The 14,725-nt window shown below is 47.5% G+C and overlaps 1 protein-coding gene across 1 annotated transcript; it reads right to left on the reverse strand.

The window, feature by feature from the left end:
• Positions 1 to 1,779: 1,779 nt before the first annotated feature.
• UBQLN4 (ubiquilin 4) lies at positions 1,780 to 14,595 on the reverse strand. Its single transcript, XM_072637846.1, has 11 exons — positions 14,404 to 14,595; positions 13,278 to 13,429; positions 9,605 to 9,858; positions 8,551 to 8,813; positions 7,303 to 7,461; positions 6,563 to 6,788; positions 5,618 to 5,757; positions 5,372 to 5,455; positions 4,843 to 4,958; positions 4,092 to 4,275; positions 1,780 to 3,683 (listed from the first exon to the last, which is right to left on the reverse strand). Exons 1-11 carry the CDS (start codon positions 14,575 to 14,577, stop codon positions 3,531 to 3,533), a joined length of 1,905 nt encoding a protein of 634 aa, XP_072493947.1. The 5' UTR covers positions 14,578 to 14,595; the 3' UTR covers positions 1,780 to 3,530.
• Between the last annotated feature and the right edge of the window lie 130 nt (positions 14,596 to 14,725).

Consider the following 14,725-nt stretch of genomic DNA (forward strand, 5'->3'; position numbering starts at 1 on the left):
AAGATGATGATGCCCTAAGGTCAGGTGTGGTTGCTAAGAACTCTCCAGGCAGAGATGTTTGGAGGTTGGAAATGACACTTGTCCTGGTTGGAAATAAAAGCAAATTTTACTTTTGCCATTGGTACTTCTTTGGGGCCTACTAATTCTACTTTAAAAAAAAAATTTGCTCTTTCTTCTTCCTTTTTATCTCCATCTCACCTGTCATTTCTTTACCTTTCTTATGTCTCTCTGTACCTCTTTTTTGCATCTCTGTCTTTCTACCTGTTCCTACTTGACTCTTTGAGAAAGAACATTCAAGGCCTTTTAATAATGCCTAGAGTGGGGGGAAGGAGGGGAAGAAAGGCATTCAACTTTTAAAAGTAAGGAATTGAAAGCCCAGGCGGTTGTTTCCATTCCTTTCTCCCCAATTCCTTTGTCACCCATGACAAGATAGAAAAATCCTTAATACCACACTCCCTTTCCTCAGAGTGAGGAAGGATGCTCAAGGGAAGTTGGCAAAGGTTCAGAACTGACCCTTTACCAGTATTTATTCACAGATTCCTAGAATGTTAGAGGTAGCTGGAAGGGAGAAACCACCTAGTCTAATCCCTTTCTTTTACAGATCAGGAAAAAAAAGACCCACAGATAAGAGTCTTGTCCAAAGTCTGAGAATCTCAGAATTTCAGAGGTGGAAGTCAGATAAAATGTTGTCCAGTTCTATCTGTATTTGAGCAGGACTCCCTTAATCCTCATCCCCAAGCGGTCATTCAGTCTGTCCTTGAACACCTTCAGAGAGGGTAACCCCTCAAAGCAGCTCATTTGTCTTCTGCATGGCTTTAAGTGCCAGGAAGTTTCCCCTCCCAACATTAGGCCTAAATCTAAAAGTATTTCTGTGCCTTCAGGCTACTACTTCTATTTTTGCCCTTTGGGACCAAGTAAAACTAGTCTAACCTTTCTTCACCATAAACCTTTTTCAAATACTTGATGATAGGTATTATGTCTACTCTGGGTCTTCATTTTTTCCAGGTTAAAATCTCTGGAGTACATTCAGTCAATCTTTGTATCACACAATCTCTAGACTACCCCATCCTTAAGGGTGGGGAACCTGGAGCCTCAAGAGCCACATGTGACCCTGTAGGCCCTCAAGTGTGGCCCTTTGACTGAATCCAAACTTCACAGAACAAATCACCTTGATAAAAGGATTTGTTCTGTAAAACTTGGGCTGAGTCAAAAGGCTGCTCCCAAAGACCTAGAAGGCCACGCATGTGGCCATAGGTTCCCCACTCCTCGTCGAGACTCATTCTTGCCTGTCAGAGTTTCCCCTTAAGATGAGGAGCCCCGAACTGGACCCAACATAACACTGGTCCAAAGAGCTCTCATTAGAATCCAGATTTGGTCAATCACTACATTAGGTCCCCAAAGGCTGCTGGCTGTGATATGCAGCACAAGCAGACTTTCTGGCTGAGGCAAGAAAAGGATAAGAGAATGGATACAGTGACTTAGTTGTTTCTCCCAGACTTCCCTTCATCTGCTCCTTACCCTGGCCAGAGCTATAAGGAAAAGTACTTCTGTACTTCTGCAAGTATAACATCTCAATTTCAAATTTCTCCTAAGATACTGTGACAATTGGAGTCCTTACTATTGTCTCACATTCACTTACAGTATTACTGCTACATAAGCCTCTTCTTCCTCTGCCTCCTGAAGGGACAAAACCCAGCTTTCCTGACTTCCCCTTGAGAGCCTCAAACCACAGTTGGTGCCTGCCAGTTTTATTTCCCAGAAAACACCACCAATACAACATCACGACAAAGATCACGCCATTTATTTACATGGGATTGGGGGAACGGGTAGGGATGAGGCGTCTGTTCTCTACTATCTTGGTCTCCAACCCCAGCTCAAAAAAATGACTTTTGTCACCACTTCCTCCTTCAAATAGGGTTTTCTGGCATAGAGGACAAAAGGAAGAACTTGGAGAGGGGAATGAACACAGAGGTAAGAAAGGCATAGGCTCAGGATGCAGAGGCTGAGGGCCCCCACCCCTCTTCTATCCTATGATCTTAAAGCACTTACCAGTATTCAGAGGTTGGGGTGATTATGTACATGTGTATGTATGTGCGTGTGTGTCTGGAGGGGGAGGGGATGGTTGGGTGATATCCCTGCCCCTTTTCAAAGGGGCATGCTCATCCTTATTCGGCATCAAGACTTCTGCATACCAGCTACTCCCATCCCACCCCCAGACTGGCAAACCCCCACTTCTTTTTGGGGGCGATGGTTCTGAAACTAGAACATAGGACCCTCCCTCCTGCAACACCCCTGAGGGGCAGAGAAAATCATCTCAGCCCCTTCTGGGACAAACCCTAGTTCCCAGGGGAGGGCCAAAGGCACTGGTCACTTCAGACCTGGACAAGCCCCTGGTGGTCTTGAGCACATGGAGAATGTGTTTATGTCTGTGTTGGGGACAGGGGAGGGGGAAAGGGGAAAGGGAAAGTTATCAACATTCTGTGCTTGGGGGTTATGTAGTCAACAGGGACCATTGTGAGGATTGAGAACTGCCCTCTCTCCCTTCTAATTCCAATCCCTAATTAGGATTTATAAGGCCCTTCTCCTAAATTCACTCTCTATCCCAGTCTAGCAAACCACAACTTGCCCCTAGGGTTGCTGACTCTTTTCCCATTTTGACCCACTCCAACAACTGGGACCTCCACTCTCTCCTCCAGGAAGCTTCATTGCGTCCCACTCCATCTCTGCAGCACTAATGTCAAGGTCCCTATCTAGTAGGATCATCCCACCTTGTTCCTATATCCTGAAAGAGTGATCTATCTCCCTCCCCAAAAGAGAAACAATTTCTCCTTTCCTCTTTCACAGAAGAGCCCACAAAAGAGCTGTGCACATAAATGGTGTTCAGAATAGGAGTATATACTGGGGGAATGGAAAGGGGGTGGGGGGTGTCTTAAACAAACTAACTGCCTGCTCCATCCGCCCCAACCCTTCGTTAGGAAGGGGAATATAAGGTTGGAGATGGCACTGGTGGGAAGTGTCGTGGGAAGGCTCTGATAAGAAAACTGGGGTACAGCCAGAATTAGACACAAAAAGATTCCATAATCAACTAAGGGGGGCAGATCAATATCCCCTGATAGATTAAGCCAATCAATCATATCATCCCATGACTCAATTCCATTAATAATAAGTTATGGAGAATATGGGGGGCAGTCAGAGATGGAGTTAGGAAACCTCCCAAAAAGTCAAAATTGCTTAAATGTCTCTTGTCAAAGGTCAGGCAGGGGCAGAATGTTGGAGAGATGTACAGTTAGAACCAAGAGACTCAAGACAGAGCTATGGGGTTAGGTTGCCATGCCCCAAATGCCTCTCCCCTTACTGTCTGAAGAGGCTTGAAGACCAGAGAGACAGGGAGTGAAGAGTCATAGGAGGTGAGGTTATGGATTTGGAGAGGTTGGGGAGATGTCAAAGGAACCAAATGATATGGGGGAGCTCAGTGTGTAGGTGTGCATATGTGGATGAGTGGGGTGGGGTGCAGGGGATGGACTCAGGGATTAAGAGGGCTGAGAGCCCAGCAGTCTCTCAATGGCTGCATTAATATCCCCACCCGTAGCAATCAGGGCCTGCAGGTTAGCCTCTCGGTTGATGAAGCCCATGGCATTGAGTTGCTCCAGCTGTTGTTGAAATCGAATTTCTGGTGTCTGCACCTGGAGGGAAGATACCCTGATGGTAGGATTCATCCTGCAAGTATATGTTCTTGGGGACTGTTGGCCAAAGAAAGTGGCTGGATGGGACTCAACTTCCCCTGAAAGGAAGACAGTTTGCCCAACAACAAGGAATACTGCTCTCCTAATCTTGCCTTAGTTTTCTGAATTAAAAAATTAAATGGAGCCTCTGTTGGGATCTCAAAGAATCGTGTGGATTCATGGATTCAGAGTTGGAAAGGACCTCAGAGAATGAACACCCAGTCCAACCTTGGCCTTACAAAGCCCTCTTCTTTGGGATAGGGAGAAATGAAGTCTACAGCTCCAGAGCCAACATCCCATGACTACCTTTATACCTTTATGCACTTCCTCTGATACAGACACATGAAACCCAGCCTAGCAAATACACACCTGGGAATTTCCTCCTCCAGCCAAAAGTTGAATCATTTGTTGCATCAGCTGCTGCTGGGGGCTGGTGGTGCCCCCTCCTGAAGAGGCACTAGCTGGCGTGGATTGGGAAGTGATGGGGGGCTCTGGACCACTGCTACCTCCTGTAGGGGGAGGTGGGATCCGGGGTGCCCCAAAGTTGCCAAGGCTGTGGGCAGGAAGAGATGGGAATCAGTCCATGGAAAGCTGAGAGATAGAAAGACACCAAAGACACATGGATGGAGCTAGAATGAAAGTAAGACAGAGAAATAGAAAAGAGAAACAAAGAAAACGCAAGAGTTTGATGGAGACAGACACACAGAAGTCAAGCGGAATGGGACAGAGTGTAAGATTTGGAGCCAGGAAGACATGGGTTCAAGTACTGCTGCAGAAACTGACTATGGGACCTCTGGTGAGTCTCTTAATGTCTCTGAGCCTCAGTTTTCTGGTCTGCAAAATGGGAATAACAACAGTACCTACCTCCAAATGGGATAAATACGTTCAGCGCCTTATAAACTTTAAAGTACGACGTAACTAGCAGCCATTGTGGCACAACAGAGTAGAAAGAGGCCTGGCCTGGGAGTCCCCAAACCTGGGCTCTGCTCCTGAATCTATCATTCATCTTCCAAGTGAATTTGGGCAAGTTACTCTGGTCCTCAGTTTCCTCATCTGCATAATGGAGTGCATGAGGCAGGAGGGGAGGAGATGGGCTCTCAAGGCTGCACAGCTGCCTCACCTGGGCACCAGCCCTGGGGCCTCCGTCTGCAGCGTCTGTAGCCCCTGTTGAATCTGGAGCAGGGCCTGCATGGCCCGGGGATTGGTGAGAATGGACAGCGAGTCTGGGTTCTGCATCTAGTGGTGGGGGAAAAAAAACAGAGGCGCTTGGGCACCCCCCCACCCCCACCAGAGAGAAAAGGGAAGGGAGGGGGAGGGAAGAGAGGAAGAAGGAAGAAGCCTTAACCCTGGGACAGGCGTCAAATTTCTTGCCTCAAAACTCCCCAGGAGTTTAATGACATTAAAATGTAATTGGGAAATGTTTAACAAAATAAATAAAAATACAACACAACAGAGAACATTAATTTGTGGTTTCCTAAGTCAATGTAATGTCCTAGGAGACAACTCACTCTTCCCCCACATACACACATCCATATGCTTGTTTCCTCTAAGTCCTCTGCCCATAGAACTGGAATTTCTCCCCCTAGTAATCTAAGTCTTTCCCTTTAGGAATTCAAACACCAACTCTTCCTTCAAGTCTCAGATCTTACCTGCTGTAAAAAGACAGGGAGCTGGAGCCTGAGCTGCTCCTGTAGCTGGGGGTTTCCCGCAAACAATGGGACATTCACCATCATCTGCAGAGACAAGGAACCCAGAAATCTGAGTGCTACACAAGCACCAAGGAGGGAATCGGGAACCAAGGTCTTGGAGGAAACTTGGATGATGAGTCCCTTTCAGCTCAGGCATGAGTTCTTCCTCCAACAAAGCTCACCCCATTCTCCCACCCAGTTCAATACCTGAGCAGCAAAGTCCGGGTTCTGGGCAAGTGTCTGCATCATACTTCGCATGTATGGGGCAGAGATCATGTTTTGCATTAATTGGGGATTCTCTGAAATTTGCTGGAGAAGACCTTGCATCTCAGGGCTATTAAACATCCCTAGAATGGGGAGAAACCATAGAAGGAGAAAGAATTCAGATGTGAATCAGAAGTCATACTTCATACATTTCTCATCACATCTCTATGTGCATAGCTCAAAAAGACCAATGAGAGAACATTCACTTGGAGGGTTTTCCTTCCCTATCCCCCTTCGGAGCTAGATCATTTCCCAAGGGATCTGAGTCTGGTCTACTCCCTGGGAGCAGAAAAAAAGGAGGAGGGCCAAATGTAAATTGAATGTATCTTCCTGCCCAGCTGCATAAAGCTACAGTAACTGACTGAACATAGGCTCCTTGAGGGCAGAGCCAGGGCCACCACCATTCTGGTGTTTAGCATACTATGTGGTACATAATAGGCACTTAATAAATGCTTAGGGGATGACTGATATGGGAGAGGATGGGTCATGTCAGGTGTTCAGTGTTTCCCTTCTCTTGGAATAATTCCAGGAGATTCCCAACCTCTTTAATATAGCCAAGGGAAGCAAACCCACTGGATTAGATTCCCCCAGTAGAATGTCAGATCCTTGAAGGTGGGGAAAGTTTTCTGTTTTGGTTTCCTACATATTAGGTGCTAAATACTTGCTGGATCAGATGGTTGGATTAGCTTGAGAGAAGCCAGGATGGGACAGGAAGCAGCTGCTTTTTAACTGACTCCTGTCTCTACACCCTGCAGGGATTTCATGTCACAAGGCTAATAATTCAACCTCAGATGTGAATATCCTTTGAACGGGTGAACAAAGTTCTATTCCTGAGCAGGGGAATGCTGTGTTGACCCCTCTAAACTTCTCCCACCCCCCACAACATACCTGACCCCAGGCTAGCTGCGTTGATCCCAAAGGGGTTGGAGACTGTTGGGTGCACCTGGCTGGTCCCTGAACCTCCGGTGCCCTCCCCAGCAGGCCCTGGGGCCTGGGAGGTGGGGGCTGAGGGGCTCCAAGGGTTAGGGAGGGGCTCCCGGTTCTCAGTCCGGAGAGGTTGGGAGGAGGAGCTGTCAGAATTCCCCGACAATGAGGAGAAGGGATTGTTGCCAAACTGGGAGGAGAGAAAAGTTTCATATTAAGGAGTGAAAACAAACCTCTCCCTAAAGCTTCCCCCTCCCCACGGAGAAAGAAGCAAGATGGAAATCTACTGAGTTAATTGTACAGACTAGCTAATAAGGGCCTACAGATAATCCAGAATCATCTGTTTCTATGACTGGCATCTTGTTTCTCTTGCTGAGCTCCCACCACTGGGTCTGAATCCACAACCTCTAAATTCTGTCTCTGGCACCTGGCATAGTACCTCACCCACAAGGGCCACTCAGGACATGAGACACTAACACATCTTCTCATCAACTGTGTAACTTTCAACCTGGTACATACCATACCCTCACGTACCCTTACTGGGATCATCTCCTGGCTGATGGAGTTTTGGGGTATGAGGGATAAAAAGAGACGATCACCTCAACCATCTCAGTTTCATGTATGAAAGGTCTTTGGTCTTTAACTAGCCCCTCCCCCAAGATACTGAGGTCATGGAGTCCCTCACACTGGTCACTGGCTCCCACCTGTTCCCGAGCAGCACTGAACATGGGCTCCTGGATGTCTGTGTACATGCGGCGCAAGGCATTGTATCCCCCAGGGATGCTCTCCAGGTTGCTCAGGGCCCGGTCCTGGTTACGCATCATCTCTTGCATCATGGCAGGGTTTCGAGCCAGTTCCATGGTCTAGCAGAAGATAGAATAGATAGAGTAAACAGAAAATAAATAGAAAAGATAGAATAAGACCCGGGACCTGAGGGGGCTGAGGACAGGGCAGATCTACTCTAAATCCAGCTCCCCATCCTATCCTGACTTTCATGGGGAGGAACACTAGCAGATTAGGAAGTAAGAGGAAGTCGAAGTAAGAAGAACAGATCCTTTAGGGCTGGCTATGTCAACATATTTAGAGGTAAAGGGGAGACCGAGACATGATGAGACTGAGCAGAAGAGAGCCAAGCTTTTGGAAGGAGCCTGGTCTGAGGTCAAAATGAACTGCCAAGAAAATCCAAGTAAGAAAAGTCAAACTGGTTTTATATGACCCCTTCCTTGTACTTCTGGCTAGGAGGATCAGCGAGAGGGGCTCCTTTGGAGCCAGATGGCTTCCCCCTCCAGGTAGCCTTCCCAAACTGATCTCAACTTTATCCCACCCATTCCCATCATGCATCTTCCAGCTTCTGGATCTCTACTCCCACCAAAGCCAAATATCTCAGCATTAATCAGGAAAAGGGGTATTAAACCATCTGCAGTCAGTGAATAGACACTTTCTACCCCTCCACATCCAGTCTCCATTCCTCTTGTGCTCCACATTCCCTCTTCTGAGTAAGAGTCCCCCACCCTCCTTCCCTCCCTCTCATCCCCACCCCAGTAGAATGAAACTTCCTTGAAGTCAGACTGTTTTTCATCTTGTCTCCATAGTTCCAGTGCCTTACACATAGTAAGCATTTAATAAATGCTTGTTGGGTTGTACTGAATTGGATCAGAAGTCCTCCCAGACTTTCCCACCTTGACCCACTTCCCACCATGATAATATCTAAAAGTCTGTTCAGCTGGATTGACAATTTCTATCTTTGTGTTGGTGATTGTGTGCCCTGGGGGTGCATGTTTTCCCTATTAGACCTGAAGCTCTCCTAGGATAAAAAGCACTCCTCTTTTTATACCCATTGAGGGACCAACATTGGAAGGGAGACAATATGTTAAGGAAGGGATAGTGATAGAAAGGTTAAGGACAAAGGGGTTGAATGGATGCCCACCTGCTTCCTGAAAACACATACATACCTGCCTCATTAACTCTGGGTTATTGAGCATATGGCTGATCTCTGGATTCCGCTCCATGAGCTGCTGCATCTGTGGGTTGGCCATGATCATGTGGCGCATCAGGTCAGGGTTGGACATCATGTCTTGGACAAGAGGGTTCTCCATGATCTGGGACAGCATCTCAGGGTTGGACATCAGCTGTCTCTGCATCTGCTGTTGTAGCTCCATGAAATTAGCCGAGCCAAGGCCTAGGTTGCCCAGTCCTAGGATGCCCCCAAAGCCAGCTACAAGAAGGAGAGCTGAATCATGAACATAGCATAGACATGCTGCCATGGATCCCACCCCTCTGTTCCTACAATGACAACACTAATTTCTTCTAGGTTTGGTTATGGCTCTTCACTCAGAATTACTCCTTCCCATTTCTTTCAACAGGGGCCCATCCCAGCATTCATGGAGGGCTTCATCATACTGCTCCTTAGCTTAGCCTTGAATCACTTTCCTTAAGAGCTGTCTCTTTCCTTATCCTGCTCCTTTCCCAAATCACGGGAGTTTCTTTCTTGCCAATATGGCAGCCACAGCCCCCAGGACTCTCTCTCTTTATCCTGAGTCTATCTCAGGTTCCTCCTTCAGGGCAGAGACTGTTTTGGCCTTTCTTATAGTCCTAGTGTTTAACACAGTGCCTAGCAGACAGAAAACACTTAAGAAATGCTCACTAACTGATTTCTTAGGGACCCTCAGCCTGGCTCCATCTGGAGCACCTAAATTTCATTCTCCCTCTTCCCTGCCACCCAGTCTTCCCTTTCTAATCATGTTTAACATTTCCCTCTTCTAAGAAGCCTTCCAAACTGACCCCAACCTTACCCCATAAATCGCTTCCCCACCTTCCCAGCATTCATAACCATGATAGAACTTGTGCCCCCAACCTAAGGGCATATCACATTTCCCTCAGTACACAACTACACTGGGAGTTCTTTAAGGGAAGGGGACACATTTCTGCCTCTGGATTTCTAACCCTACATCCCCAGACCCAAAGTGCAACACAAGCATATGAGCACTCTCTCCCCAAGTGGCTTACAGAGTATGGATGCAGGCCCACTAGAAGGCCCATCCCCAGCCCCTGGGGTTGGACCACCTCCACTGTTCCTCCGGTTTCCACTAGCAGCATCAGGGGCAGTGCTGCTTGACGTGGATGGCTGAGCAGGGGCAGCAGGTGAAGTTGTTGTGCAGGCTGGAGCAGAAGCAGCATCTGGGGCAGAGGAAGCAGCAGTAGCAGCGGTGGTAGCAGCAGCAGCAGTAGCGGTGGAGGCAGCAGCGGCAGGATCTTGAGCCCTAAGGACATAGGAGGGAAAATCCTAAACTGGGAACCCAGGAATCAAAGAATTATGGAAGCATAGATTATTAAGAGCTAGAAGTGATCCTCTTGATCATAAATCACCCCCCATTCCACCCCAAATTTACAAGGAGGCTCAGATGGCAAAGCAGTGCTAACTTAGGAGGACTAGTTGGGCATTCAGAAGACCTGGGCACCAGAAGTGGCGCCCTACCAATCTGTTATATGCCCACAGGCAAATCACTCAGTCACTCTGAGTCCCAGGGGGTAGAAGAGAGACAGAAAAAGATGAAGGGGAAAAGGTGCTCCCTCCCCATTAGAAATGTTTCTTGACCAGAATCACATAGCCCCTTGTGGGCAGACTGTCTTGCTTTTGTGTTTCTGTCCCTAGTCCTTAGCACATAGTAGGGCTAAGAAAAGGCAACAGAGCTGTGATTTCACTGATACTCTCAAGGTGAAGAATCTCCCTCTACCAAGTTAGAAAACAATTATTTATATAACCTACTATGTGCAGGTTATTATGCTAAGTGCTTCACAAATATCACATCACTTGATCCTCACAATAACCCTGAGTGGTAGGTGCTCTTACTATCCCCCTTTTACAGATGAGGGAACTAAGGCAGACAGAGAAGTTAAGTGACTTACCCAAGGTAACACAACCAGCAAGTGTCCACCAATATAAGCTGACAACTCCTCTGTAACTTAAGAGTCTTAGAGAACTACCTAGAGCAGTGAGAGGAGACTTGCCCAGGGTCACACAGTCAATACATGTCTAAGGTAAGACTTGAGCCCAGGTCTTCCTGGCCTTCAGGCCAGCTTTCCATCCACTACACTACATGGTGAGTTCTCATTCCTCCCTCACAACCTCCTGGGGGAAATAGTACATATAGCATTCCCACTGTACAGATGAAACTCAGAGAGGTCAATGATGTCGTTGCCCACAGCCACAGTTAGTAAAGAGGAGTTACAATGATGGAACTCAGAGCTTTCAGCTCAAAGGTTGCTGCTCTTTGCCCATTCAGATCACTGTCCCTAGACTGCTATGGAAGATGATGCTGACTTTCCCAACAGCTTGTGGTTCTCCATGCTAGAATTTAGCTTTAAAAAATATGTTCTTTTTAACACCCTACTGATTCCTCTCAAGTCTCAGGGTCTCAGCCAAAAAACGGCCAAAAGAGGCCACAGAACTAGAAACGAGAAGTCTACCAAGAGATAGAGAGAACTCATATATATAGTCAGCTAGGGGGAAGATAAGATTCCTGGACCTGGAGCCAAAGACCTGGGCTCAGAACCTGCCTCCGACTTTTACCAGCTGTGGGGCCTTGGGAAGTCATTCAACCTCTCTCAATCTGTTTCTTCATCTATAAAACGGGGATAACAGCATTGACCACCCAAGGTATGTGTACATACGTATTGAAATAATATACATATATGTGCACTATAGGAATATATATACATATCCACATATATGCCTGCGTATACACATACATATATGTGTGCATATGTACATACATGTGCATGTTTATACATGTACATATATACATATAGAGACACACACACAAGAATTAGAGAAATTTCTCAATATATAAAATGGTTAAAAGCCATGGACAGGCAGTTTTCAAATGAAAACTGCAAACTATTGACAACCGCATGAAAGTATGTTTCAAATCACTAATAATAAGAGAAATGAAAATGAAAAGAACTCAGGTTTTACCCTACACCCAGCACACAGGTAAAGATGACTACATGGTAAAGGGTAAATGTTAGCTGATATGAGGGAAGATGAGCACATTCATACTGTTGGTAGAGCTATGAACCGATCTAAGTGTTCTAGAAAACAATTTGGAACCGGGCTGAACTACACGCCCACACACTCACCCCCAGTAATACCAGTATTGGGCCTCCTTATTTCGCACCTGAGTACTACTCTGGGACATCTGTGACTTCTCCACCAGGGTCAAAGAAGCTCATTATTGGGAAAATCTCACCATCCTGAAAGGTCTTTTCAGCCCTAGGACTTCACTTCTTTACTACCCTCTGCCCTTCTGATTGAAAGGTGGTGCCATGAACTTTCAAAACTCTATTTAAGCAGGGAGCTGGGCTCAGAACATCTCATTTCTCACCTGATCTCACTCCTCTGGAACTTTTCTGACTTCTCCACCATGCCCCCAAGTCAGGTACTACCCCTCCCCCCTTTACCTGCCTTTTGTATATAATCTTCCCACATTAGATTGGAAGCTCCTAGAGGGCAGGGACTTTCCCTTTTAACACAGGGCCAGGCATATAGTAGGTGCTTAGTAAACGTTTATTGACTTAGCGACTGATTTATTGACATATCCTAAGGATGTCAAGGACAAAGGGAAAGGGTCCACATACACAAAAATATTTATAACAATACTTTCTGAGATAGCAAGAAACTGGAAATAAAGAAGCTAGGAGTCCATCTTTCATTTTACAGACAAGGAAACTAAGGCCTGGTGAGGTTAAGAGATTTGTCCAAGGTCAAAGAGGTTGCAAGTGTTGGGCAGGGTTTGAGCCAATGTTCTGACTCTAAACCCAAGGCTCTTTTCAATTGTACCATGAATGCCATGGAATCTTATTGTGCCATAAGAAATGACAAATAAGAAGAGTTCAGGGAAACTTGGAAAGACTTGAATGAACTGATGCAGAGTAAAATGAGCAGAACTAGAAATTGATTATGATCATTTACTGAAAGATCATACTAAAGTAAAGGAAAACAATGAAAGCCATCAGAACATTAGGCTGCTAGGGACTACAGTGGGCAAGAGCACTCCCAGTGCTGAAGATCAAATGAGGTAAAATGGCTTATAAAACTTAAAGTGCTGTATAAATGCTAGCCATTGTTACTTGATCCAGGCAGTGACCAATCTCAACGTCAGAAAACTGAAAATGGCCAAAACCACTTTCCTCTGCTTGACAGAACAATGAAGGACTACAAATGCAGAATGAGGTACCTGGCTGAAACAGTCAATATGATGGTTTGTTTTGCTTTACTACAGTTTTTCTTTCCTACAAGAGAAGAGTACTATTTTGTAGAATAGAGGAAGACAGAATGACTGAAAAGTCACATGGCATTCAAAGAAAAGTCATCAATAAAATTTTTTCCAAAAGAATTATTTCTTTAAGAAAATGGAAAACTAATAAAGGACTGAACTTCTCAGCAAGGATTTTTAAAAGGGTAAGACACTAGCCTCCATTTTTTCTAGGGAAGTAACATTATACTAGGAGGATGTTAAGTTAAATTTTATACACTTAAAAAGCCCAAACTCGCAATCAAGACTATAGCATCTCCTTCTCAGACCTCTAAACGATTTCCATTGGGTTAGGATGAGTAAGAAAGCAGTAGCCTTTCAAGGACCATTCAAAGGGCAGCTCCTATTGGTTATCCCAAACTTACTTCTGCGGGGTCTTGATCACCAAATGGACAGTGAGCCCATCCTTGATCCCATGTTGATTTAACGTGTCTCCATCTTTGAGAATCTTGCCAGCGAAGATCAGGACAAGCTGGTCTTGCTGGGCTTTAAACCTCCGGGAGATCTCCTCTTTGAACTGTGATATCAGGTCAAAGGTCCAGGGTCAGTGTGGCCTGCCTCACAGAAAGACTGTCCAACAGCTCAGACTCTTCTTCAGAATCCTTGCTCCAATTTCCAGTCATCAGAAATCTTTCCTCCAATCTAGCACCTCTGTGTCCTGCTGCATACTCTACTGAGATGAAGACCACAGGGGCTCTAGTCCTCCCTTGATCACAGGATTTGGAGCTGAGAGGGACCTTACAGACCACTTAGGCCAACCCCAAGAGATGAGCTAACTGAGGGGGTGGACCGGCTTATCCAAAGTAAACTGAGGAGTTTAAATTCTAACCAAGTCAGTTTCTCTGACTCTTTTGTCCATAACACAGTATCACCCTCTCCCAAAAAAAAATCAACTCCTTGCTACTATCTAACCTTTCTTTCCTCACTTGGATCTCCCCCTTCAGTTTTCTCTTACTCTCCACCTTTAAACTTGGGGGTGCCGTTATCTTTAAACTCATTCTAGGCTAAGGCAGTAAAGGAGGGGATCAGGACCAAGGCAGCCTACAACCAGCACTCTGTGGGGGCAAGCAGGGTCTTAAAGGAAAAGGGCATTTCCCTGAATGGGGCATTTGGGGCATGGGGGGCTTTCTCCTCTCATCCCTTAGGGCCAGCTTCTGGCCCTTCCGAGCTCCAGGACTGGGACTGGGGGTACGCCGCCTCCTCACTTTCTAGCCTGCCCGGACCCTCGTGGGTCAGACAGCCCCCTGACCCCACTCCTGCAACCTCTCTTCGCCCCCCACCTCCCGTCTGCTTCCAGGGATGGACGAGCCTCCCCTTTCCCTCCCCTCCCCACCATGTGCCAGAGGCCCCCTCCTTCCTCTCCCCTCCCCCCGGCCGTCCCTCCCCGCCCCCTCCGTCCCTCCCTGCACGCCCGCGCCCGGCCCGGCCCGGCCCCCAGCGCGCCGCTCCTCCCGCCTCCGCGGCCCGCCGAACGGCCAGCGGCGTCCATACCTCCTTCACCGAGGCGCGATCGCAGATCACGATCTCCTCCTTGTCCTTGGGGGTCTTGACGGTGACCCGGATCGGGGGCCCTGGCCCCGGCTCGGCACCGGTTCCGGACGCGGCCCCTGTCCCGGTCCCGGTCCCGGCCCCGGCCCCGGCTCCGGCCCCGTTCGGCTCCGCCATGCCGCCGCCGCCGTCCGCCCGCCCGCCAGCCCGGCCCCGGCTCCTCCTCCCCGCCCGGCCCGGCCCGGCCACGGCGTCCCCAGCCCTCCCCCCCCACCCCAGCCTTCTCCTGCCCGCCCTCCGTCCCTCCCCCCCCCCTGCCGCCGCC

The sequence above is a fragment of the Notamacropus eugenii genome, chromosome 2 (genome assembly GCF_028372415.1).
Source record: "Notamacropus eugenii isolate mMacEug1 chromosome 2, mMacEug1.pri_v2, whole genome shotgun sequence".
Classification (NCBI taxonomy): Eukaryota; Metazoa; Chordata; class Mammalia; order Diprotodontia; family Macropodidae; genus Notamacropus; species Notamacropus eugenii.